This window comes from Geotrypetes seraphini, chromosome 10 (assembly GCF_902459505.1).
Source record: "Geotrypetes seraphini chromosome 10, aGeoSer1.1, whole genome shotgun sequence".
NCBI lineage: Eukaryota > Metazoa > Chordata > Amphibia > Gymnophiona > Dermophiidae > Geotrypetes > Geotrypetes seraphini.
In genome coordinates this window covers 53,195,982-53,222,672 of record NC_047093.1, presented here as the reverse complement: position 1 = coordinate 53,222,672, position 26,691 = coordinate 53,195,982, and the positions used below count along the sequence as shown (strand labels likewise).

The 26,691-nt window shown below is 44.4% G+C and overlaps 1 protein-coding gene across 9 annotated transcripts in view; it reads right to left on the bottom strand.

Moving 5' to 3' along the window:
• The window catches only part of LAMC3 (laminin subunit gamma 3), a 77,356-nt gene extending 50,872 nt beyond the window's left edge, over positions 1-26,484 (bottom strand). For 2 of the 9 annotated variants that reach the window (XM_033961632.1, XM_033961633.1), the window contains exons 1-4: positions 18,573-18,990; positions 8,557-8,861; positions 6,989-7,119; positions 1,937-2,103 (exon numbers count right to left, since the gene is read on the bottom strand). In XM_033961632.1, the coding sequence (XP_033817523.1) occupies positions 1,937-2,103; positions 6,989-7,119; positions 8,557-8,861; positions 18,573-18,951 (982 nt within the window). In that variant the 5' untranslated portion in view covers positions 18,952-18,990. Of the gene's footprint in view, positions 1-1,936; positions 2,104-6,988; positions 7,120-8,556; positions 8,862-9,195; positions 9,329-18,572; positions 18,991-22,201; positions 22,213-26,361 lie in introns of those variants that run through there. The other 7 variants (XM_033961634.1, XM_033961640.1, XM_033961636.1 and 4 more) reach the window with 7 other exon arrangements.
• Positions 26,485-26,691: the final 207 nt, after the last annotated feature.

Below are 26,691 nucleotides of genomic sequence, written 5' to 3'. Positions count from 1 at the left end.
CCTTATTTCCAAATGGTTCATTTGATGAAATTTCAGTATGAATAACAAACAGATACAATCAGCTTAACATACAGCACACTCTGGGATAACCCTTTCTGTTCTATTCATTTATATACCATTTATGGCCTAAGTAATTTACATTCAGGTACTTATGCACTTTTCCCTATCGGTCCTGGTAGGCTCACACTCTATCTAATGTGCCTGGGGCAATGGGGGACTGAGTGACTTGCCCAGGATCATAAGGAACAGCATGGGATTTGAACCCACAACCTCAGGTGCCTGAGGCTGTGGCCCTAACCACTGCACTACACACTCCCCACAATATTCTCTGGCATACTCCCCATACACTTCTGTGCAATGTGCCTCGATCTGTCCTGCAAAGCCCCCTGAAATTTAGTACCAAACCCCCCCCCCCCCACACGACTCTTCCGGTGCACCTCGTTCCTCTTCTGCAGTGCTCTTGACTATTCCAGCATGGTGGTTCAGCCACAACTCAGTCAGTGTACCTAATTGTAAAAATCATGGAAGGATTGGTACACACCCAACTGATGGAATATCTCAACCAGTTCTCTCTTTTGCATGAAACCAATCGGGTTTCAGGCCTCTGTTTAGCACAGAGACAGTAATTGCGGCTATCCTGGATAATTTGCGCTACTTGTTTAGTAAACAAAGGCCTCAATGCCCTGATCATACAATTCGACATGAGCTCTGCCTTTGACTTGGTGGACCATGGGAAACTGTTACAATGCCTAGATGCAATTGGAATCAGAGGAGAGGTATTAAACTGGTTTCGAGGTTTCCTTATATCCCGCACCTACCAAGTCCGTTTTAATTATAATCTCTCTGATACATGGAGCAATCCATCTGGCATACCACACTATCCCCTCTACTCTTCAATGTTTACATGTCCTCATTGGGTGCGCAATTGTCCCAGCTGGGATTAAACTATTCAGCTACGCTGATGACTTCACGATAATTATCCCATTTACTTCCTCTATTTCAGAAGCCACCCCCAAAGCAACAGAAGTACTAAATCGGATGGAGCAATGGATGACTGAATACAAACTGAAGCTAAACTCAGAGAAAGCAAAATTTTTTATAGCATCGCCACACCTACTTGATACTAAAACGTCAGTGTGCATCAATAACCTTAGTTATAACATTCAACCCACGATGAAGGTATTTGGAGTAACACTGGACCAGAGTCTGACCATGAAAGACCAGGTAGACTCCTTGATTAGAAAGATCTTTCTCACCCTCTGGAAGCTTCGGTCCATCAAAGCTTATTTTGATGTCTCATCATTTAGAATTCTGATACAATCCCTTATACTGAGTCAACTTGACTATTGCAACATCGCCTACTTGGCACTCTCCCAGAAGAATATGCGGTGATTGCAACTGGTACAAAATGCAGTGGTTAGGCTACTCTGTGGACTGCAGAAGTTTGATCATGTAACACCTTCCTATCGACTTCTACACTGGCTGCCGATGGAGGCATGTGTGAAATTCAAGTTTGGTTGTTTTTGCTTCAAGGTACTTTACGGCTTAGCCCCTAAATATATAACAGACCTTTTCTCCTTCACAACCAACAGACATAGGAGAAGCTCACATCCGAACTTTGTTTCTCCACCGTTTAGAGGTTGTAAATTTAAAAGTCATCACCAACATCTTTTCTCACATCAAGAAGCATTATGGGCTAAAGATCTGGAACAACTGCTCCTGCCCACTACTTATAGGGAATTCAGGAAACACCTAAAAACACATCTGTTCCTGAAGTACTTAGGTAACTGACCTATACAATCTTAGTCCTCACGAAAACTGTTATTATTATTATTAATTCCTGATCTGCAGCCAGCCTTGCAAGCCCAGTACTTCTATCTTGTGTTCAAATTCTTAAAAGTGTCTTTCATGCCAAAGATTTTGGTGCGATACTTACGCTGACACTCATTTGCAGATTCTGCAGTACCACTGGCCCAGGGCCGGTCCTGGTAGAAGGGGCGACAGAGCTCACAATCCACTCCCGTGGTGTTATGCTGACAGTTACACACTAACTGCCCCGTTTCACTGTGCACGCATTCTCTGGCATGGCCGTGGCACTTACACCTGAAGTGGATGGGAGTAAGAAAAATAAATCCATCTCTCTCCACTGCCTTCCTCCACAGTCTCTTTGCATCTCTCTCTCCCTCCCTCCCCCTTTCTCTCCCTTAGTTTTTGGATAGACTGCAAACAAGGAACACACTGTAACAGACACTGTTAATCTCAATCTCTTCTTTCCTATTACCAGATGTTTTTCCCTTTCAACCCTCTGCATATTTTCTGTTTGTTAACTGCTCTGAAAGGTTTCTCAAGGGCAGTATATCAAGTCATAATAAACTTGAAACTTGACTGATTTCTGATTTGCTTTTTTTCGCGGGTGACAGGCACAGACTCAGTTAATAGAGATTTTGGGACATGCCTATATTGGGGGTATTCTCTTATGAGTTTGTGGGTCAGGCTTCCTGCTCCCACATTCTTATTCTGAGATTAAATGGCACTTAGGGTGACACTGAGGGCAAGATTCTCAAAACTTTAATGCCGTCGCTAAACTATTTTCCAGCGGTTTAGCCTGCATGCATTTTAGCGGCAGATTATCAAAATGGATTATCTCTGTCTTTAGCGAGGTTTCTAGCAGTCTCTGACAATGGCATGCAAATGTGCTCTTTAATATTGAAATGAGCCCTCCGGTGGATTCTTAAAAATCACCAAGGCATTTTCGAAGAGCAGCGTCGGCTTTTGACGACAAAAAGCAGCGACTGGTCCGGGGCTGCTGTTACAGTGTTTTGTGTTTTGACTGTGGCTAATGAAAAAAAAAAAAAGCTGCATCTATATATTTTTAGTGGAGGGTAGTAAAATCACGCTTCTTTTGAGCTCTTGGGAGAGACAGGCATGTTTCATGTGCACTTATTAAAAGCCAACGTTTCTTCTTGAGCACGTGTATGATACCCTTGTCTTGTGTGTTTCTGGCTGTGGGTCTTGATTAAATTTTACATTAAAAACAAATTTGGGGGGGAGAAAGGCATGTTTTATGCGCGATTGAAAAAAGTCGACATTGCTTCTCCCCTCCTCTCCCTTCCATTTGTCCAATAGTGCAGCAAGAGTGTTTGTTTTTGGTTTTGGTATTTTTTTATGGCGTTTTTCTGCGCATGTGCCCATCAGTGATGGGCACATGCAAAGGTAGGATATCTTCACTTCTGTCCGCCGATCTTATATGCATGCGTGATTTTTTAAGAATGTCTCAGGTTTTTAGAATCGGTATCAAAACAGCTGCAGTAGCAGACTGACGCTTTTTAACGCGGGGTTTTGAAAATCCTGGCCTGAGACTGAGAGGAGCATCACCTCCTTGACTCTCGTCTTTAATCATCCCCTCCCCCTCAGCTCTACATCTCACTATGTTCTCAAGACAAACACATAAATATCAACATAATTAGGTTTTCTATGAATTCAGCTGTAACTTGTAGCAAGACCCTGCATACAGATCCCTGGTGCTATCAGCGAGAAGACAGACAGTTTTTATCTTAGGATACATAGCAGCCATGGACCACATTTCCTCCTGGAAGCCTTCAGTAAATAATCGCCCAGACACACAGCCTAGACTCCCTGAGGCTCAGGGCAGCCCACACACAACTTGAGCAGAGCACTCAGGGGACCAGAACTGGCTGCCCACTCACAGCCTGAAGGTTTCTTCCCTAGAAAGACTAAACGAAAGGCATGCGTGTTAACTCAGTTCATTCAATAACCTTGGACCTGCAGCACTCTCTTGTAGTGCAGAGGAAAAAGAAGCTGATTTGGGGGGGGGGTGGGGAGGTGTTGGTGGTGGGGTGGTGGTATACAACTGAAGTAATCCCCTCAAGGTATTTAGAGTAGAACACATCAGGATGTGTGGCACTGGTTTGTGAATTTATCTGTAAATCAACAGGAGTTAGGGGTACAGCCCCCTTGCAAATACCACGTATAACTTTAGGGGCCCCCCCAAACCTTAAGTCCTGTCCCCCTCCCACCTCCCAGACCCTTCCACATTTTACCTTAAAGCCCTGGTCGTCTAGTGATGAAGCAGGGCAAGAGCTATCTTCTTACACTCCTGCCCCGTGAAAGCCGTGATCAGAAATGGCTGCTGCGAGTTCCTGTGGAAGTCTCATGAGTTCCCAAGGTCTCTTGAGACTGCTGTGGGCACTCGCGGCAGCCATTTTTGATCGCAGCTTTCACAGAATGGGAGCATAGGAAGATCACTTTTGACCCGCTTCACCAGAGCTTTAAGGTAAGGTGCCGAGGGGCCCGGGAGGCTCGTGAATAAACAAACCCGCAAATATGGAGGGAGACCTGTATTCCTATTGTTTCTGATGTCCAAAATTTGAGTGGTAGACATATGTTAACTTGTGAACCATCTATAGATTTCTCATTGCTATTGGCCTTTAATGGAAGAAGTAACTAACTTGCCAGTCACCCCCCCCTCAAGGAGTGACACCAGCTGCAGATACTAGGTCATGTTTATCCACTCCTACCCTAGATGAGATCATTTTCAAGCACCTTTCTGACCTCAGTTGCAACTTTCTTTAAATTAGTCCCCTTATTTTCAAACTCCTGTTCCATCTATCTCTATGCTCCATCTTTGCTTACATCCTCTGCTATCTATTAAAACATTTCATTGCAAATTGTGTTGACAGTGTAATGTAGCATACGATGCCATACTTTGTATTGTTGTTTGAATATTTTTACTGCTGTAACTATTGTCTATGTTTGTCTTACTCTTGCTGTACACCGTCTTGGGTGAATCCCTTCAAAACGGTGGTAAATGAATCCTAATAAATAAATTGCCCTGGAAAAAAAAATACCTCTTTTCTCTCTTACATTTCTAAACTCTTTAGGGAAGGCACTGCACATGTTTCAAACAGAAAAAATATAGGACTGTAAAGTCCATCTTGTCAGTCCAGGTTTATATTCTTGGTGCAAAATATATAAAAAGAGTGAGTGGCTGATGAGTGCTTCTTTGTGTGAAGGTCTAACCTGCTTAGCACTGGTCTAAGCTGCCCTCACTTACTCGCACATGCTCAGTCCTGAGGTTGCTGGCTTTAAGTGGCTTAGCCAGTGCTTAGTTTATATAGTGTCAGGGGAGAGGCTGCTGTGTCTGCAAGCCTACCTTTATTTTCAGAAAGACAAGATTGCAGTGCAGCATAAAGATGTCCCTACTCAGAGTGCAGCCACCTCCCGGTAGCATAATCTGCCAGCAGCTAGCCCACCTTTCAGTGGGAACACTCCAAAAGCACTGCTCGTTTCCATTACCACAGGCAGGCACAATGTCATCCTCCCTGCTCCCTCAGATCCCAGATGTTGACCATGGCATAGCAGTATGGTACTAATTATTGTCACCGACTACAATTTCCAGACAGAAACTTCCCCTGCTGCCATCTCTCAGCAAAGCAACGGAGGAGGAGAGGGAAGAGGGAGCGAGTTAATGTATTCTGAACACATGAGAACAGTTCACCGGGGATAGCCAGGACTGATGAAAGAGTCTTGGCCATCCTGTAAGAACTTTCAGCCTTGTTCTCCCCTCAGTAAATTTCCCCCTCCAAGATTATAGTACTTAAACTCAATACTCATGACCAAGCTTGTAAAAATGCACAACTGTACATAGTAATTTTAAATATTAAATGTTCTATATATGTAGATACATAATGAAGACAAAAAAACATGTACCTGGATAGATTGGCTATTTGAAAGCTGCCCTCCTTTCCTATAGGTGCTGATGGTTCTCTTGTGTTTGAGTGGCTTTCAGGACCTATTGGTTTGTTTTGATTTGGCTGCTCTTTACTGCCTCCCAGAGGCAGTGTTCATAGGTGACCACCTAGTTTACCTAATTGTTAAACCAGCCCTGGGAATGTATCTGTGGTTAGATATGTGCAAAGGTATGCAAACAGATATAGAGACACACATTTTGTGTGTGTGTGCAGCTGTGCTATATTTTTTCTTGTCCTATTTATTGTGATTACCAATTAAGAGAGGCCACATGTCTGGGACATGAATTCCTGGGCTCTGAGACATGGGAGGTTTTGTTTGTTTTCAGCTGTCTGAAAGTGAAATGCTCAGATTCTGGAAAAGAGACAGACTTTAGACTTTCACTGGATTTTTCCTCCCACTCCCACCCGCTCCATGGGGAGGGGAGAGGGGGGAAGTTGAAGAAGAATCTGGAGCAGCTACTTCCTCTGTCAATTCATCCTCTGGAATCTATTCACAGGGAGGTATATAGGGAGAAGGAGAAGAGATGAGATGAAGAACAAGGAGGAGTGAGAGGGTGAGAAATGCAGATCTTGTGTGTGCTTTCCTATATTCACACATGTTCTCCTAATGAGAAGAACCTGAATCATTTTAAAGTAATTCCTGAATACAATATGCTTATATGCAAAATATGAAAGAATTTCTGCTGAACGACGAGGATTCCTATCTAGGTTTGAAAAAATGTGGGAGCCTTTACTAAATCATACTGTTATCCCTTATTGTGTTGTATTCTGCTGTGGCCCCTGCGACACTATTGCCGACTCTAATACTACCTATGTGACATTGGTACTATTATTTCACTTCTGCTGTTCTGCTCCTCATACTTCATCTTCTCTACTATGCTAAATTCATATTACATAGATTGTATGGATATGATATTTCAATTGTACACTTATTACAGTGTTATCCACGTCTGACCAGTTCCACTGGTTTTTGTTCTCTGTTCTTGTTTTTATAAGCTATATTATGTTACTATGTTTGGTGTGAATGACTGATTGTACTTGGTCACCACTACTGTCTCAGCTTGTGGTCATTCCTACCTGATTGTTATAAATATTCTAAAATGTCAATAAAAACTGATTGAACTAAAAAAAAAAAATAAAAAAGTAATTCCTGATGTGCAAGTTAACCCCCCTCCTCTTTCCCAATTCCCTCTGCCCTAGTAATATTGCCCCCTTACCTGCCACCCACAGAGAAATCACTGATAGCATAGAAATAGGCCTGCAGGTCTTTGGGGCGCTTGAAGATGTCATCCCCAAAAGTGTTCAGTCTGTTCAAGGAGATGAGGAGATCAGTGCAGGTCACCCAGTCCTGAGGGTTGAGACAGAGGGGTTTAATTGTGCACATTCTTAACTGGCTTACAAACCCTGTGCACAGAGCAGCCCCCCAGGAGACAGGCCTGGGAGATCAGCACACTCTCACCACTATACCATACACCATATACATCACAGGAGATCAGTGAACACTCACCACTGGAGCACACACCACGAGCACAGATAGGCATGAAAGGAGATTGACGCACAGTCACTACTGTACCATATACCATATACACAGACTGGCATTATAGGAGATCAATGTACATTCACTGATGAAGCACCCAGCCATACAGGAGATCAATGCACATACATCAATGAAGTTCTGTATATGGCACCTGATGCGTGCAGTCAATGTACACAAACAACTTAGTTGATCAATTGGGCTGAATGGTGCTGACAATTGGCAATTAACACTAGCACCTCATAATAGATGCTAATTGACACTCATTAAAAGTTACTCACACAGCTCGGAAAACACGATGCTGTTAAAAGTATGGGCTAGCTGCAGTGCACAAATTTGAAAAGGGGCGAATCGGGGGTGTTACTAAAAGTTAGGAGCATAACTTAGGGGCTAGCATTTAGGCCTGGTTGTAGCTGGCCTAAATGCCTGCACCCGAGTTATGCGTCCTACACCGGCGCTAAGCTTGATTCTATAAAGGTACATGCATCTCGTAGAATCACGCTAATTGCCGTTCTAGTTGGCACCATACATAGAATGTAGTCCTATGTGCACCTGTAGTGCATTGGGACAATGACCCAACCAGCCTTTGCCCCTACACTAGGGGTAGGGAACTCCGGTCCTCGAGAGCCGTATTCCAGTCGGGTTTTCAGGATGTCCCCAATGAATATGCATGAGATCTATTTGCATGCACTGCTTTCAATGCATATTCATTGGGGACATCCTGAAAACCCGACTGGAATACGGCTCTTGAGGACCGGAGTTCCCTACCCCTGCACTACACTATATCAGCCAGTAGGGTGGGAGAGTGTCAACAGCAGAGGATGGTTTGTTTGCCCCCCCCCCCAATTCAAAAAAGTGCCTTGCTGCCCCTGACATGTCCCTTCAGTAAGATAAGACCTGTTTGTTATCTCGTTGCTATTTCCTTCTTAACTGCCTGCCAATTTATATTTTATACTGTATTTACGCTATAGCTCGCTGACTCTGGTCAGCCTTACCTCTTATGTAAACCGCTTAGAACCGAAAGGCTTTTGCGGTATATAAATAAAAATTTATGTTATGTTATTTAGCTGCCTGTGTAAATCCCTCCCTGAGGACAACGTTTCTCCTCTTCTTTTGGAATAGCACAAACTTAGCTCACCAAGTCTCCGCTCCTAGGACCCCTCTGTATACCTTGAGCTGGATATCCTTCCCCAGAGATGTACTAAATAGGGGAGGGGTCCATTAATTGCAGGGCTAAGCTCGTGTGTATACCTGTAACACTCGGTTCTGATCAAACGCATAGGCTCCTGGCCGGCCCTCCAGCGTGGAGAAAGCCACGTTTCCTCCTCTCAAGGGAGAGATGTCACTGAACTCCTGTGTGCAGAAGGCCACACCTTCCTCCTCGCCAGGCCACAGATACTCATCGTCTCGTCTCCCATAGGTGGCCATACATGATGAACTGTAGTATTGGTAAGTGGTCCAAGGCCCTCCCTCGTGGCTTTTCTTATAGATGGCAAAGCTCTCTGGCCGACTGGACTGAAACTTCAATCTTACATATGTGATCTCGAAGGATTTTCCTACAGAGAGAGAAAAAAAAATTAACACAGTGTAACATGGTAGCATAGTAGATGACGGCAGATAAAGACCCGAATGGTCCATCCAGTCTGCCCAACCTGATTCAATTTAAATTTTTTTTTTTTCTTCTTCTTAGCTATTTCTGGGCAAGAATCCAAAGCTTTGCCTAGTACTGTGCTTAGGTTCCATCTACTGAAGTCTCCGTCATAGCTCAATCCAGCCCATTCCAGCCCTCAAAGCCCTCCCCAGCCCATCCTCAACCAAACAACCATATAGATTGGATCAGTGATGCAGGGGCAAGGAGCCTTTGGAGGTATCAACGTGAAGGAATCAAACCTCTGATTTCATTGACTGTAGTTACTGTTTGATCCCCATGAATTTGCTTTAAAATTATTATTTTCAACATAATCTGGAGTGCAATGCTCAGAATCTGTTCTTCTCCTTTGCTTCTTTCTGGTCAGAAAATCACCTATCCAGAGAAAGTAGAAACACAGTAAATTCCTGCATGCCCAAAGCTCAAGCAGACACTACTTCCTACGTCAGTGCCTCTCTGCAGTAAGCTGCCTTTAGGTTCTGACCACATGCCTATTTCGTGCTCTCATGCCAGCAGCTCCTGTTCTCATGAGGAACAAACCTTTTGAAGTCCGTCAGCGGTATAATTGAAGCAGAATGTGGGTGTACTGGGATTATGGAACCAGACTCTATAAGTGGGGCCATATGAAGGAAATACATCAGCAAATTATAAATCTGTCCTGAAAACAGAAACCACAGCCTCCTACCCATATTATCACCTAACTAGGAACACCGGCTGACACGGTGCTCTAGCTTCATTATGTATGCTCTTTCACAATGCAGCCATGCAAGAGAGTGCATGGGAGCCTGAGCAACGGGCCGTGGCTTAACCTGGGTAAATGGGCAAGTGAAGGTGAGTATGTGCAGTCCACAGGGCAGGGGGAATGCGAGTAAGCATGGGTCATAGGTCAGGAGATGTGTGGTGAGTCTGGGCCACTGAGCAGGAGGTGCAAATTGGCCTGGGTGGACTGGCAGGGGAAGATGAATGAATCCAGGCCATTGCGTAGGGGTGTGAGGGTGTAGAGAAGCACAGGCCACTGAGCAAGAAGAGTGTAGGTGAAACTAGGTTACTTAGCAGGGGTTTGCAGGTGAGCTTGTGAAGTTGGGATAGGGAGCTATGGAAAAGAGCATGTGAGTGAGTCAGGCAGATGAATAAGCTAGTTTGGGATGATCCCATGTTGCTGAGCAAGGCACTTGTTGAACACAGAAGGCTGTGGATTTACTAGAAACATTATGGTTTTTTTGTAATCACAGCTGGCTTGTTCCTATTTCCCTACTCTCTTTTTCTCATTCCAGATGTAAGTTTACTCTCATGTTATGCACATTTTCTACATTCAAGTTACAGGAATAATGCTTACCAAGATGCTGCATATTTGGGGAGAGGGGCATTGTTTCCTGCTTGGGACCAAACAGCATATCTTACTGAAATGAGAGTGATATATTAATCCTGCCCAAATTCTGAGAATAAAGAGTTATGTGACTTGAAGGTCACACAGTAGGTGAGGGCAGAAGTGGCATTGGACGCGGAGCCCAATATTCAGGGCTATTTTAGATCAGTGTTTCTCAGTTTGGTCCTGGAGTACCCCCTTGCCAGTCAGGTTTTCAGGTATCCACAATGAATTTGCATAAACTTGATTTGCATACACTACCTCCATTATATGCAAATTTCTCTCATGCATATTCATTGTGGATATTTTGAAAACCTGACTGGCAAGGGGGTACTCCAGGACGGAGTTGAGAAACACTGATTTAGAAAGCCGGGAACAGTTCCTTGCCATCTAAATAGCACAAAGCTGGCTATCCGCCATTATTCAGCGGGAGATAGCTGGCCATCTTATATTGACACATTTCAATCTATATATATAAAATCGGAGGTACAGTATGCATGTGTGTATGTATGTGTGTGTGTATGTGCCGCGATCACGCAAAAACGGCTTGACCGATTTGAACGAAACTTGGTATGCAGATCCCTCACTACCTGGGGTGATATGTTCTGGGGGTCTCGCGGCCCACCTGCACACGTGGGCGGAGCTACAAACAGAATATCAGATTTCACCCATTCATGTCAATGGAAAAAATGTAAAAAGCTGCCAACGCAAAAACGGCTTGCCCGATTTGAACGAAACTTGGTATGCAGATCCCTCACTACCTGGGGTGATATGTTCTGGGGGTCTCGCGGCCCACCTGCACACGTGGGCGGATCTACAAACAGAATATCAGATTTCACCAATTAATGTCAATGGAAAAAATGTAAAAAGCTGCCAACGCAAAAACGGCTTGCTCGATTTGAACGAAACTTGGTATGCAGATCCCTCACTACCTGGGGTGATATGTTCTGGGGGTCTTGCAGCCCACCTCCACACGTGGGCGGAGCTACAAACAGAAAATCAGATTTCACCCATTCATGTCAATGGAAAAAATGTAAAAAGCTGCCAACGCAAAAACGACTTGCCCGATTTGAACGAAACTTGGTATGCAGATCCCTCACTACCTGGGGTGATATGTTCTGGGGGTCTCGCGGCCCACCTGCACATGTGGGCGGATCTACAAACAGAAAATCATATTTCACCCATTCATGTCAATGGAAAAAATGTAAAAAGCTGCCAACGCAAAAACGGCTTGCCCAATTTGAACGAAATTTGCAACACATCTTCCTTTTCAGTTTAAGAGATTGCAAATTCCAGTGAGACTTGCATTCTCTAGCACAGTGTTTTTCAACCGCTGTTCCGCGGCACACTAGTGTGCCACGAGATGTTGCCTGGTGTGCCGCAGGGCCGCCGGGCCCGGAGCTGACAGGGGGCCCGAGGCAGGGGCGCCAGTAGCTCGCCAAGGCAAAGTGAGTCGATCACCCAGGACTCACTTTGTCTTGGCGATCTAATCTATGGAGCCGATAAGTCTTCTTCTCCCCGACGTCAATTCTACAGTCGGAGAGGAAGTTCGGGCCAGCCAATCGCTGCCTGGTTCGGGCCAGCCAATCGCTGCCTGGCTGGGCGGAACTTCCTCTCCGATTGTAGAATTGACGTCAGGGAGAGCATGCGTCGGCGTCGGCTTTGGGGCCTGTTATCCATTGGTGGGTCCTGTTCCCCAACGGCAGGGAGAAAGAAAGAAAGGGGGCAGGCAGGGAAACAGAAGGAAAGAAGAGAAACAGAAAAAAAGAAAGAAAGGTCAGGGAGAGAGGAAGAAAAAGTTGTGGGAGGGAATGAGGTGTGGAGGAGAGAAAGCATACAGGCTGATGGAAGGGAAGAAAGATTGGATGCACACAGTCAGAAGAAGAAAGTGCAACCAGAAATCACCAGACAAGGTAGGAAAAATGATTTTATTTTAAATTTAGCAAAGTGGAGGCAGTATTACCACAGTTTTCAAAGGAATTTGCCCAAATAACTTAATAGTTAACTGGGTAAATTCCCAGAGATGAAAACTTCCCTTCACTTACTATGCACAGTTCTGAATTTATATCTGCTGTCTATATTTTACAATATGGTCACCTTTTACTAAACCGCAATAGTGGTTTTTAGCGCAGGGAGCCTATGAGCGTCAAGAGCAGCGCTGGACATTCAGCGCAGCTCCCTGCGCTAAAAACTGCTATTGTGGTTTAATAAAAAGGATGGAGGGTATATTTGTCTATTTTTGTATGCTATAAAAACCAAATACAGAGAGAGACTGAGAGCTGTTGACGAAGAGCTACGTGTGTGTCTTTCTTCGATTCCAGCCAGAATATCAGCTTTGTGTTCAGCCAAACAGGCCCAGGTTTCGCACTGAATAAAGTATTTTATAATTTTTATTTCATAATAAAGTAATTATAAAATACTTTCTTTGTGTTTATTTGATTCCTATTCAAGAGAATTACTTTATATATAGTCAATATAGGCAGAGAGTTAAATTTTTTAACATTTTCTTATGGTGGTGTGCCTCGTGATTTTTTTCATGAAACAAGTGTGCCTTTGCCCAAAAAAGGTTGAAAAACACTGCTCTAGCACAATCAACAAATCACAGGGACAGACTATTACATACTGTGGAGTGGATTTAAGATCCCCCTGTTTTTCCCATGGACAACTCTATGTTGCTTGCTCAAGGGTGGGTTCACCCAAGAATTTATATGTTCTTGCTCCTGGAGGTGAAACTAAAAATGTTGTTTATAATCAAGTTTTGTGTTAGTTGTATTGTATTCATTTTGTCAAATATTTCACATTATAATATGAATATTGTACTTTTTATAAAGCTGTAAAAAAATAATTTCATTCACCACTATAAAGTATCTTTATTTGAATCCATTTACAGTGTTATTGCTATAATTAAATACCCGTGCAACGCCGGGGCATCAGCTAGTCACTAATATAAATTTAAAATAAAATCACTTTTCCTACCTTTGTTGTCTGGTGATTTTATTTTTCTACTCGTCTTTTCCCAGTCTCTGGTTGTACTTCCTTCAGTCTGTGCTCTTAACTCTGTTTCTAGGGCCTTATTATCCATTTGCTGTTTTTCTCTCCATCTTTGGCATTAACTTAACATTAAACTTTCTTCCATTTTTCTGCTTCCTCCTCAAATCTATCTACTTTTCCATGTCTTCCCTTCCCTTCTAGCCATGCACACTATCTCCTTCCTCTCTGCCTTTCCCCACTATCCATGTGTACCATCTCCCCCTCTTTCTTCTCCCCTATTTCCATCTACCCATAAACAGCATTTCTTTAATCTCTCTTCCCTTCCCTTCCCGCCCCCAATCCACCCCTCCCATCCCTGTGTACCATGTCCTCTCTCTCTCTCTCACTTTCCCCTCCATCCATGTGTACAATTTCCTCCCTCTCTTTTGTTCTCTTATGGTCTGATATCTGTCTTCCCCCTTTCCCCACTCCTATGGTCTGGGATCTTTATCCTTTCTTTTCCACAGTCTGGCATCTCTCGTTCTTCTTTCCTTTCCCCCCTCCTCCTTGTCTGGCATCTGTCTGCCTTTCCCTTCCCCTCCCCTGCCTTAGCTGGAATCACTCCCTCCACCTTTCTTTCTCTGGTCTGGCATCTTTCTCTTCTTTCCCTCCTCATCCAATGGTCTGATATCTGTCTCCTTCCCCCCCCCTCATGTATGCCATCTCTATCTACCTTTTCTCTTCCCTTTCTTCCCCTGGAGGTCTGACAACTTTCCTTCCCTTTCCTCCCTATTCCCATGGCCCTCCCCATGCTATCCCCCCCCCCACTGTGCGGGACAGAGGACTTTGGATAGGTGCGGGGGGGGGGGAGGACTCGAGATAGGTGTGCGAGCTGCTATAGGGTTACTAGATCTAGAAGTCCAGTTTCCCTAGACAAATGTTGTAAAATTAAAAATCCGCCTGGACTCCCAACACAGTCATAGAAACATGATGGCAGATAAAAGCCAAATGGCCCATCTAGTCTGTCCATCTGCAGTAACCATTATCTCTTTCTCTCTCTGAGAGATCCCATGTGCCTATCCCAGGCCCTCTTAAATTCAGACACAGTCTCTGTTTCCACCACCTCTTCCAGGAAACTGTTACACGCATCTACCACCCTTTCTGTAAAAAAGTATTTCCTCAGATTACTCCAGAGCCTCTTAACTTCATCCTATGCCCTCTCATTGCAGTTTCCTTTCAAATGCGAGACTCGACTCATGCACATTTATATTTTGTAGGTATTTAAACGTCTCTATCATATCTCCCCTCTCCCGCCTTTCCTGCATAGTATACAGATTGAGATCTTTAAGTATGTCCCCATATGCCTTATCACAAAGACCACACACCATTTTAGTAATCATCTTCTGGACTGACTCCATCCTTTTTATATCGTTTTGAAGGTGCGGCCTCCAGAATTGTACACAATATGCTAAATGAGGTCTCACTAGAGTCTTATACAGAGGCATCAAAACCTCCTTTTTCCTACTGGTCATACCTCTCCTTATGCAACCTTCAAGCTTTCGCTGTCACCTTTTCAACCAGTTTGGCCACCTTAAGATCATCACATACAATCACACCCAAGTCCTACTCTTCCATCGTGCACATAAGTTCTTCACCCCCTAAACTATACTGTTCCCTCTGGTTTTTGCAGCCAAATGGATGACCTTGCATTTCTTAGCATTAAATTTTAGCTGCCAAATTTCAGACCATTCTTCAAGCTTTGCCAGTTCTTCATGTTATTCACACCATCTGGCGTGTCTACTCTTTTGCAGATTTTGGTATCATCCGCAAAGAGGCAAATCTTACCTGACAACCCTTCCACAATATCATTTATAAAAATGTTAAAAAGAACAGGCCCAAGAACAGAACCTTGAGGCACACCACTGGTAACATCCCTTTCCTCAGAGTGATCTCCATTGATCACCGGTACCACTCCCAACTCTACAGACTCATTGAAAAGATCAGTCAGCGAAGATACCAGAATTTCCCTAAATTCCTTCAACACCCTCGGATGTACACCATCTGGCCCCATCGCTTTGTCTACCTTTATTTTAGCTAGCTCCTCACAAACACAACCCTCTGAAAATCGATCAGAGTCTATTACTCCTCCATCCCTGTTCACATTTGTCTTCTATAGTCCTTCTCCCAGCGCTTCGACCGTGAACACAGAACAGAAATATTTGTTAAACAGTTTGGCCTTTTCTTTATCAGCTTCTACATATTCCTCCCCTTCACATTTGAGTCTCACAATACCACTTTTGCACTTCTTCCTATCACTAATATATAAAAAAAATGTCTTGTCTCCCCATTTTACTGTGTCAGCTATTTTTTTCTTCCATTTGCATCTTTGCCTTCCTGACTACATGACCAGCCTCTCTTAACTTTTCCAGATATTTTTGCCTGTCTTCCTCTTTCTGCAATCTTTTGTAGTTTATGAAAGCTAACCTCTTATTCCTTACCTTCTCAGCTACTACTTTTGAGAACTAAAGCGGACTTCTTTTCCTCTTACTTTTATGTACTTGCCTCACAAAAAGGTTTGTCATCCTTACAATCGCTCCTTTCAGTTTTGCCTACCACATTTCCAATCCTTCCAAATGTTCCCACCCAGATAACAATTCCTTGACATAAACCCCCATCCAAAGAAAGTTAGTTTTTTAAAAGTCTAGAACCTTTGTTTTTGAATGAGCCCTCTCTATACCCATCTTAATATTAAATCATACCATGCAGTGATCACTGGATGCCAGATGATCACCTACTGTAACATCAGAAACACTTTCCCTGTTTGTAAGCACTAAGTCCAGTATGACCCCTTCCCGTGTGAGTTCCATTACCAACTGCTAGAATAGTTCTCCTTGTAGAGAATCCAAGATCTCCCTACTTCTAGAAGACCCCGCAATAGGGATACCCCAATCAACATCCGGCATGTTAAAATCACCTATTAGCAAGACTTCCTTTTTTTTTTTAGATATATTCTGAATGTCTACTACCATATTAAATCTCTATCTACTTCTTCCATCTGTGAAAGAGGCCTGTATATCACACCAATGTAAATATATTCACCTTTCCCTCTTTCCAAATTGATCCACAGTGCTTCTTCCTTGCCCTGCAGATCCTGCAATTGTGTGGCTTTAATATGATCTTTAACATATAACACTACTTCCCCTCCTTTTCTTCCTACCCTGACTGTCCTGAACAGATTATAGCCTGGTATAACTACATCCTAGTCATGGTTCTCCATGAACCACGTCTCCGTGATCGCCACTATATCCAAATCCTCTTCTTCCATCACAGCTTTTCGATCCAGAATCTTGTTTCCCATACTTCCCATACTGCTTTCCAGACATTGTCCCATTTTCCCATCCATGTAGAGGTATTCAGTGATTTACTTACCTGAGGGCTTATACTCATGCCCCATCACTTCTAGTGAAATCTGGACATCTGGTAACTCGATCCTACCCTCTCCGTTCCCTTCCCTAGCTTTCCTTCTCTTCTCTCCCCGGATGTGTACCACCCCACCTCTCTCTCTCTGTGTCATCCCACCACCACCGAAAACATGCCTTCCATCATCATAAGCTCAGCACTCACAATTTGCTGCTCTGGCCAGTATTGGACCTTTCTCTCTGCCAGTTCTGCCTACTTCCTGCTTCCACAAAGGCAGGACCTGACACAGAAGGCCTGAAGCCAGCTGAGCAGTGAGTTGTGAAGGTTGTGGCTAGGGCTGCTACTGCCGGAAGGGGAAGATGTCAGCCCTGGGCTGGGAGCACCCCTTTGTGGGCTGCACCTTGGACAGTCTGCCCACCCTTGGAATGCCACTGGAGAGAAGGAAGAAGAAGAATGCAAAGCCCAGTTGTTAGCAACCCCGCGGAGCATAAACATGAGTTAGAGGGAAGCTGAGCTTCTATGTAGAGCTGAAAAGTCCCTATTATCCTGTACAGCACCAGGAACTCTCCCCAGGCCTAAAATATTTCTTCCTAGAAAGTTAGTAGATACAGGAAATTGCCTCCCCAGGGAGGAAGCAGAGGGAAAACCAGATGTTCTCTAGTTCTAAATTTCCCAAACCTGTCCTGGGGACTCTACAGACAGTCAGGTTTTCAGGATAGTCATAATGAATGTACAAAAATTAATTTTCATATTTTGTGGCCAATATTCAGCACTATTTAGCCGGCCAGGAATGGCCTCCAACTGGCTAATTAACACATAGCAGGCTATCCCGCGATATTCAGCAGGAGATAGACACTATTTCCAATTGAATATCCAGCTTAGCGAGTTGGCCAGTGACTGGCTATTATTGCATGACATAGTTGGTCACTTCCAATATTCACCGGCTACGTTTGCCGGCCAGTTAGAGCTGCCTACAAGGGTGGTCTGTCTTTGGTCGTTAAGACTTAGCTGGCTAGCCGCTGAATATTTGCCAGTCAGGTATATCTCAGGCAGCTAAAAATAGACCAGAAACTCAATGTCGGTCGCTGAATTTCTGGGTGCACCACCTGCCGAGGGAGTTTGCCCAGTGGTCTGAATATCAGGGAGATTGAGTCTGCAGGCATAGCAATTTATCCATACATATTCATATGCAGTCCTCGGGATGGATCAGGGATCCTGCTTTAGCTGCAAACAAGTGAGGCGGGGTTTACAGTAAACTTCACTTCCCTGGTTCTCAGCCTGTTGCTCTAACCGTTACCCTATTCCTCCACTCACAAGAACTAGGCAACCTGGCATTGTGCCATTGTTACAAAGAGGCATTTGTTGTTTTGCTTCCCATCCCAGATGCCAGAAGAAACACCAGATTGTTTCATTTCTGTTTGGGTTTAATGTGACACAGGCAAGAGAAAATGAAATACAGTAAATAAAAAAAAAAAGAAAAAAAGAAAGGAAACGTTTTGCCTGCACATCCTGAGGGCAGACTGGATGTCTGGGTTTTTGTCCAAGCTGATCCGCCAACACTGACACTGCTTGTCCTGGCCAGCACAGAGCTGCCATCGAGCTCCCTGCCCATCACTCGGTAAGTTACCTGCACAGCTAGCTCCAATGTGCGGCTGTTGCCCAAGCTGCAAGATTGGCGCAAAGATTCATGCCAAACAATGAAAAGTCTCCTGAGCTTTAAAAATGTAAACAAACTGACTCTTTTTCATTCGTACTTTGATAGCAAGCCCTTACATCTCCACCATGCAAGCCCACAAAAGAGAATATGACATAGTAATTGTCTCTCTCTGACTCAGATTATTTTACCGCAGTATTTCCACTTACCCAGGTGTAAGGTGATGTTAACGGAATTGGGATGCTGCACCTTGTACACCATGGACTGACTTTGCCACCACGTGGGGTCCTCATCATTGTGGAAGTCAGTCAGATAAGTGGCGTTGTGGTGCAGGTCGGGGTCCGTGGCATCGCAGTGCTGGCACAGCTGGTTTCCTCCCCGGGCTCCTATCTGCAGACAGTAATCTTCAGGAGGGGAGCCACATGTGTTTGTCACCTCCACCTCCTTATTGAAAGCCACATTCTCAAACATGGGCAAACAGCGCTGCGCTTCTCCCAGAGCATCATAACAGGAGTTCGTCTGCCCCAGCACGGAGAGCATGCTCAGAGCGAGCGAGCTGAGAAGCCACAGCCAGTGAGGCCACTCCATGACAAGCCTCGGAAGAATAAAAAACTTTCTTCTGGGAGGCTTCAGAGGCTCCTTCAAATGCCGAGTAGCCACCTCCTGGACCCTTTCCATTCCTCAACACTTCCATCTTGTGGTATCTCCAGGGAACAGGAGGAGAAGATCGCAAAAGACAAAATCACAGTTTCATGTCCTTGCATGTTCCAGTCTCACATTATTTGCCTATCTAAACGGGATACCCTGGCTGTTTCACTCATCCTTATTGTACTTCCCAGCTGGCAAGCAAGATCCTCAATTTCTAGCTAGGACTCCGGATTTAACTTTTTTTTTGAGCATATTGCGGTGACCACATGCTAATTTCTGTGCCACAGAAGGACACAGAATATCATGAAATATTGCATTATTCCAGGGGCATTACAGAGAACTTTTCTAAAGGTTTAAGGAAAATGAAAGAACCCGCTTCGTCCCCCTGCAGCAGAACATCTCACACTACTAACTCCAAGTCATTAACTAGTTACATATCCAACCAAGGCGCCTTAGCATTTACCGCACTAATCTTTAGCTCACGCTAAATCGGTTAGTGTGCCTTAGTAAAAGGACCCCTTTCATGAGGCAAGATATGATTATTTCCTTCTAAAGTAATTCTATATACCAGCGATTTCTAACCATGGTCCTTGAGAGTCACAGCCCTGTCCTGTTGTAAGGATGTCTCCAATGAACATGCATGAGATCTGCAGTTTTCTATACACTGCCTCCATTATATGCAAATAGGTCTCATGAACGTGCATTGTGGGAAATCCTGAAAACCCAGCAGGGTGGCGGCCAAGAGTGGACACCTCTGCTTATACTGTACACCCATATAAAGAAACCGGTATGGAGTATTTTCAAATCGTTTCAATGAATTATGAGTATGCCTCAGCCCCACCACTCCACCGCTGTGCTAGCTCTTAACTGCGGCGAGATTTATGTGGCACTTCATCATTGGCCGCTCATAGTCATTTTAAATCTGCTAATCTTGTTTTTTAATTCTTTTTTTGTATCTTTTTTATGTGTACCTATAAAACCATCTTAGCTGTAAGAATCAAATGTACTTAATTGTACTTAGCTTTAAGTAGCATAGCTAAATCCAGCCAACGCCGGGGAGTTTAACCAACATGTTTCGCACCATACAGGCGCTGTGTCAAGGGTCTCCCTAAAAAATAAATAGTAAAGAGGAGCGTTAGAGTGTGTTTTATCCTAACAATTTCCCCTTAAAATACTCAATTCATCTTAAACCACATATTTCAAAGTGTCCTTACCGAGGTGCAGCGTGTCATCCAACTCATTCAGTGTCTAGAGTAGAATGGCCACGGCGTTCTCCTCAGCCCTTAAATATCCCTACTGTTCTAGCCCCTAGAGGATCATTGGCTAGACTTCTAACCAATCACAGACATCAACTCTATCTCCCCATTCAACCCATATGGTTCCACTGTATTCAGAGAAAATATCTGTCTCTGTTCAATGAGATTCAATTTTTTATGGACTTTCCCACCATCCCTCCCGATCACTTTACATATGACCCGCCATCTCATATCCTCAACCTTATGATGCATCGCCGTCCAGTGAGACACCAGGGGGGGCCTGAGTAACATTGTGGAGAATCCGTGATTTGTGTTCAGTAAGCCTTACACGGATCATTCTTGATGTGCGCCCCACATATACTAAATCACAGGGGCACACAATCACATATATAACATCTTGAGTAGTACAATCCGTGTCAGCCTTCGAGTGCAAAGTCACATTTCTCCCCGGAACCTGCCAGGATTCTCCCTCAATGGTTAATAAGCACCACTGGCATTTTTTACAAGCCTTATGTTGTCCTCCCACCCTCTTAGGTCTCACCCCATACTTTTGGAAATTGCACTTCTGTGCTATAGTAGTACCTCTAGTGTAAGCAATCCTAGGGAACGTCTGTAAAGCCTGGTGGGTCTGAACAATACAACAGTGTCTTTGCATCATTGTTACCACCTTTTTGACTGCTTTTGAGTAGGGGAGTACACAAGTGAGGACTTCACCAGTGTCATTCACAGAAGTGCAATTTCCAAAAGTATGGGGTGAGACCTAAGAGGGTGGGAGGACAACATAAGGCTTGTAAAAAATGCCAATGGTGCTTATTAACCATTGAGGGAGAATCCTGGCAGGTTCCGGGGAGAAATGTGACTTTGCACTCGAAGGTTGACATGGATTGTACTACTCAAGATGTTATATATGTGATTGTGTGCCCCTGTGATTTAGTATATGTGGGGCGCACATCAAGAATGATCCGTGTAAGGCTTACTGAACACAAATCACGGATTCTCCACAATGTTACTCAGGCCCCCCCTGGTGTCTCACTGGACGGCGATGCACCATAAGGTTGAGGATATGAGATGGCGGGTCATATGTAAAGTGATCGGGAGGGATGGTGGGAAAGACCATAAAAAATTGAATCTCATTGAACAGAGACAGATATTTTCTCTGAATACAGTGGAACCATATGGGTTGAATGGGGAGATAGAGTGGATGTCTGTGATTGGTTAGAAGTCTAGCCAATGATCCTCCAGGGGCTGGAACAGTAGGGATATTTAAGGGCTGAGGAGAACGCCGCGGCCATTCTACTCTAGACACTGAATGAGTCGGATGACACGCTGCACCTCGGTAAGGACACTTTGAAATATGTGGTTTAAGATGAATTGAGTATTTTAAGGGGAAATTGTTAGGATAAAACACACTCTAACGCTCCTCTTTACTATTTATTTTTTAGGGAGACCCTTGACACAGCGCCTGTATGGTGCGAAACATGTTGGTTAAACTCCCCGGCGTTGGCTGGATTTAGCTATGCTATTTAAAGCTAAGTACAATTAAGTACATTTGATTCTTACAGCTAAGATGGTTTTATAGGTACACATAAAAAAGATACAAAAAAAGAATTAAAAAACAAGATTAGCAGATTTAAAATGACTATGAGCGGCCAATGATGAAGTGCCACATAAATCTCGCCGCAGTTAAGAGCTAGCACAGCGGTGGAGTGGTGGGGCTGAGGCATACTCATAATTCATTGAAACGATTTGAAAATACTCCATACCGGTTTCTTTATATGATTATAGTACATTTAGAGATTTGATCCCGGTAAACTAATATAAGAAGATAGCCATTTTCTCAGAGGCTTATACTCTACACCCAGCACATGTTTTCAAAGTAGTGTAAGATTCTTCAGCAGTCATCAGAATTCAGGCGCGGCCACAGTTTTGAATACCTGGCAGAGACCTGCAAAATAAAGCATTTGTAGTAAAGCTGTGCACAGAAAAACATCATTTTTGGATTCCTCCCCAACACACAATTTCAGAGATTTTTTTCAGGACATTTCACACACTAATCTTAGTTAAAAAATAAAAAAATAAAAAATTAATGTACACTGTATATTAGAACTTTTTAATAAATGCTAATTGACTTAACGTGCATCAATTTATAGACTAGCACATAATAAATCAATTTAAACTTATGGCATTCTAATGAACGCACATCCTTAATTTGTGTTCAAAGCATCCACAGCTAATCCCCTGCTTGCCTACTGCAAAATTATTTTAAAAAATTTCAATTTTCTATACCGTTCTCCCAGAGGAGCTCAGAACGGTTTACATGAATTTATTCAGGTACTCAAGCATTTTTCCCTGTCTGTCCCGGCAGGCTCACAATCTATTTAATGTACCTGGAGCAATGGGGGGATTAAGTGACTTGCCCAGGGTCACAAGGAGCACTTTTTCCCTTCACAACTCCTTTCTAGCACTGTTACCATAGTAACATAGTAAATGACGGCAGATAAAGACCCGAATGGTCCATACAGTCTGCCCAACCCTACATGCTCATACGGTCCAAAGCTTTTCAGCGGACTGCGTCCTAGAGGTTTTTAGGTGGTTTGCCAAGTTTTAATATTATTTTAATATTAATAAAGTCCATCGCAGGAACATCATTTCTCCACATTATTTTTTGTTTCTTCATAGGAGCATCGGAGCAATTACCACCGCTGCCGGTGCTAAAAACCGCGCTAAGCCTTACTAAAGGAGGGGGTTAATTCCACAAAACCCCATCACTCTCCAGCCCCCCAAGATTGCTCACTAGGCAACTGAAGAAAGGCTGTAGGAGAGACAGCACAACTATTGTTCTGAAGCCATAATTATCCCCCTCTTTTACAAACGTGTAGTGCGGGTTTTAGCGCCAGCAGCGGCGGTAACTGCTCTGATGCTCCTAGAAGCGTCAGAGCAGTTACCACCACTGCCGGCACTAAAACCCACGCTACGCGTTAGCGAAAGAGGGGATATATTCTTTATGAGTACTGACTTTCAGCTTTAATTCGATCTAGAAGTGGGCCTGATCGATGAAGAAATATTTATGAATTACAGTATAGATAGATAGATTTCTATGTGGATCCAAGAAAAAGCATCAGTTTCTGCAATGAAATCCCATTTCTCCAGGACTAGCGAAGCAGTTGTGTATCCAGACGTTCAATTTTGGAAGAGACTTGAGCTGAAAGCAGGGGAAGGGCAGCCCAAAATTCTGCCCTGCCACCCCTCTGTTCTTCACCCCCACTCTGCTCTCCGTGCCACCCTATGACCCTGATATACCATCACTTTCCATTGACTGCTGCTGCACAGTACCCCTCCCTTCATACTCAGTTTTTGCATGTGTGAAAACTGAGCATGCATGGGGGAAGGGGAGCACTGCAATGACCAATAGAAAGTGCCACCAGCTATGTTGAAGAATTTCTGGTTAAAGAGAGGAGAACTCTTTTGCCAGCAGGGCTTGGGGAACCCCACCAGCCAATGGATAGTACCACAGTTGAGGGTGGGGGGGAGTCTGAGTCCAAAGTTAGAGGGGGCTCAGGCCCACGCAACATTCCTGTGCCTACATCACTGATATGCAGAAAATGTTCAACCACAGCCTCCTACTCATATTATCACCTAACTAGGAACACCGGAACATGTAATAAGTGGGGAAAGCTTGCAGAACATGGCTCTTTTCAACCCTTCTCAGTCTATGTATCTCTATTGTGTGTTCTGTGTGTGCATTGTGTGTTTTGGGTAGCTGTGGAAGATGGTGCAGTTTGTGGAGTGTATTTTTTGGAGGCTGGGGGAGGGGGCATTTTGAAATGTGCTGAAAGAGCTAATTTGGGGAACAGGGCTTAGTTTTTGGGACTATTTTGGGGAATGGGCAATTTGTAGGATTGAGGGGCAGTTTTGGGGGTAGGGCACTTTGCAGGGTGGTGGTGCAGTTGTAAGGGTAAGGCAATTGTGTGGGTAGTTTTTAGGAGTGGGGCAGTTGCAGGGAAGTATTTTTTCAATGTGGGTCAGTTTGGGGGTGTCACCTTGCAGGGTGTTAGGGCAGTGTGTGAGGGATGGAAACAATTGTGGAGGCCACACGCGTGCTCTGCTTCCCATCCCCCTACCTCTGTAACATTCCTGGTGCAAGCAGTAACCCCAACCTACTGTCGCATCTACGTGGGCTCTCCCTCTGACATCACGTCCTAGGTGCAGGTCCAGGAAGTGATGTCAGAAGAAGAGCTGACACTGGTGCGACAGCAAGTTGGGGGTTGCAGCTCACACTAGGAACATTACAGAGGTACGGGGAAGGGAAGCGGTGCGTGGCAGTGGGGGGTGGGGAAGGAACGGGGGGAAGAAAGGAGGACGGGTGCCATGCCCCTACCAAGATGACACCCAGGGTGGCCAACCCCCCTGCCCCCCTTACTAAGGCCACTGACTTGGAGCAGTTGTGGGTAAGGAATTTAGAGGTGGGGCAGCTTACAGAGTTGTTGGTCAGTTGTGATGGTAGTCTTAGGGGTAGCAGTCATTTGTGGCTTGGTGGGGCAGTTTTTTGGGTTGGCAGGACAGTTGTGAGATGTTAGTTTTGAGGATGGGGCAGTTTTTAGGGTAGTCTTTCCCATCTACAAAAGGTATATCCCGCGCAGGAAAACTTGGAACATCCCTCCCCTTTAGAACCACAGAATTCTGGAACAACCTCTCATCCCCGCTCAGAAATTCTAGCTCCTTCCAATCCTTCTGAAAACACTTGAAAACTTGGCTCTTTTCAAAAATCTAATCACCCCCGCTCTCTAGTACCCTGTCCCTCTCTATCTTCTCAGTCCCTCTCCTATATCCATCTTTGTAGTTCCTTTCCTCTCAACCTCTGTAAACCGTGCCGAGCTCTGCGCTTGCGGAGATGGTGCGGTATACAAACCTAAGGTTTAGTTTAGTTTAGTTTAGTCTTAAGGGTAAAGCATGTTGTGTAGGTGCATTTTTAGGGTGGGTTAGTGTGAGGGGTTGGAAGAATAAAGAATGGGCAGAGGCAGTTTGAAAGGAGAAAATCCCTAACTACTATGTTGCACTTTATGTAAGCTTCAAGTTACAGAAGCTGGAGCTCCTTCTTTCATAGAAATGCATTTGCACCATTTATTTATTTATTTTTTTGGGGGGAGGGTTATTTATCTGGAATCCCAATTTGGCCCATTTTCAAACATGTATATATTTACCATTTCTTCCCTCATGACAAGCTCCTATTCTGTTAAATTTTCAAACAGTTATTTTACCCCCAGACAGACAAACATTCTTTCCAACTTTCGTTAGGTTGGAACAAATGAAAAGCAAGCTATGAAAAATATGTCCAGCAGGTGGCAGCAAGGAGCCAGGTCACAGCTATTAAGCTGCCATAAAACATGCACTTAAGGAGAGGAAGATTCTCAAAACCTAACCATGCCTTTAACGTGCTTGCTAAACCAGTTCCAGCCAGTTTAGCGTGCATGTATTATAGTGGTGGATTACCAAAATGGTTTACTATGGTCTTTTCCGAATTTCCTAGCAGTCTCCGATTCTGCCATGCAAATGTAGTATAACGAGGTCATTAATATTAAAATGAGCACTCTGAGTGATTCTCTATCATCACCGAGTGATTCCTTAACCTCATTGTGTCACTTTTGTGGCCAAAATTTGCCAACAGCTCTGAGCTCTTGTAGCCTTACTTTCTGATCAGTGCCTGAGCACTGCTTGGCTCAGGCTCCGACATGAAAGGCTTCACAGTTCAGACCCTCCCCCCACCCCCCGCAAATAATAAAAAGAACAAAACAAATTGAAGATCTGCAGAGAGATGCCCACTCTCTCCCACTGCTCTCGCACAACCTCCAGACACCCACCCCTAGTAGCCGGAGGGATACTCCCTCCCTCCTGCCATGTGACACTACCCCCTGACAGCCCCCTGACAATGGAAGGGATGCCCACTTTCTACCGCTGCCATCGCAAACCTCCCGACACCAACCCCTTTCAGCGGGGGAGTTGCCCACTCCCTCACGCCACGTCGCACAATCCCCCGACACTACAACTTCCCCAACAACTCCCCCTGCTGTATCGTACAATCTCCCAACACTATTACCATGCCCTTGCAGAGGGAGGGATGACCACTTCCTCTCACCATCGCCCAACTCCTCTGAGAACTCCCCCTATCTTACTGACGAAGTCCGATTGGAGTGACGTCTAACTGCTCCGGCTTTCAGGCCCACCTCTTACAAAATGGTGGGCCTGTCCCTTCCTGGTGCATCCTGGGATGTGCCAGGGAGGGGCCTGAGGCTCTGATTGGCCCAGGTGCTTAAGGCCCTTCCCAGGAATTTTAATATTTAAAAGTATGTTGCCCAATTCTGTATTTTTACAATCTTGTTCTGGAAGAGACAGTCTCTATTGCTGAGTTTTATCATCTGTGTGGGAC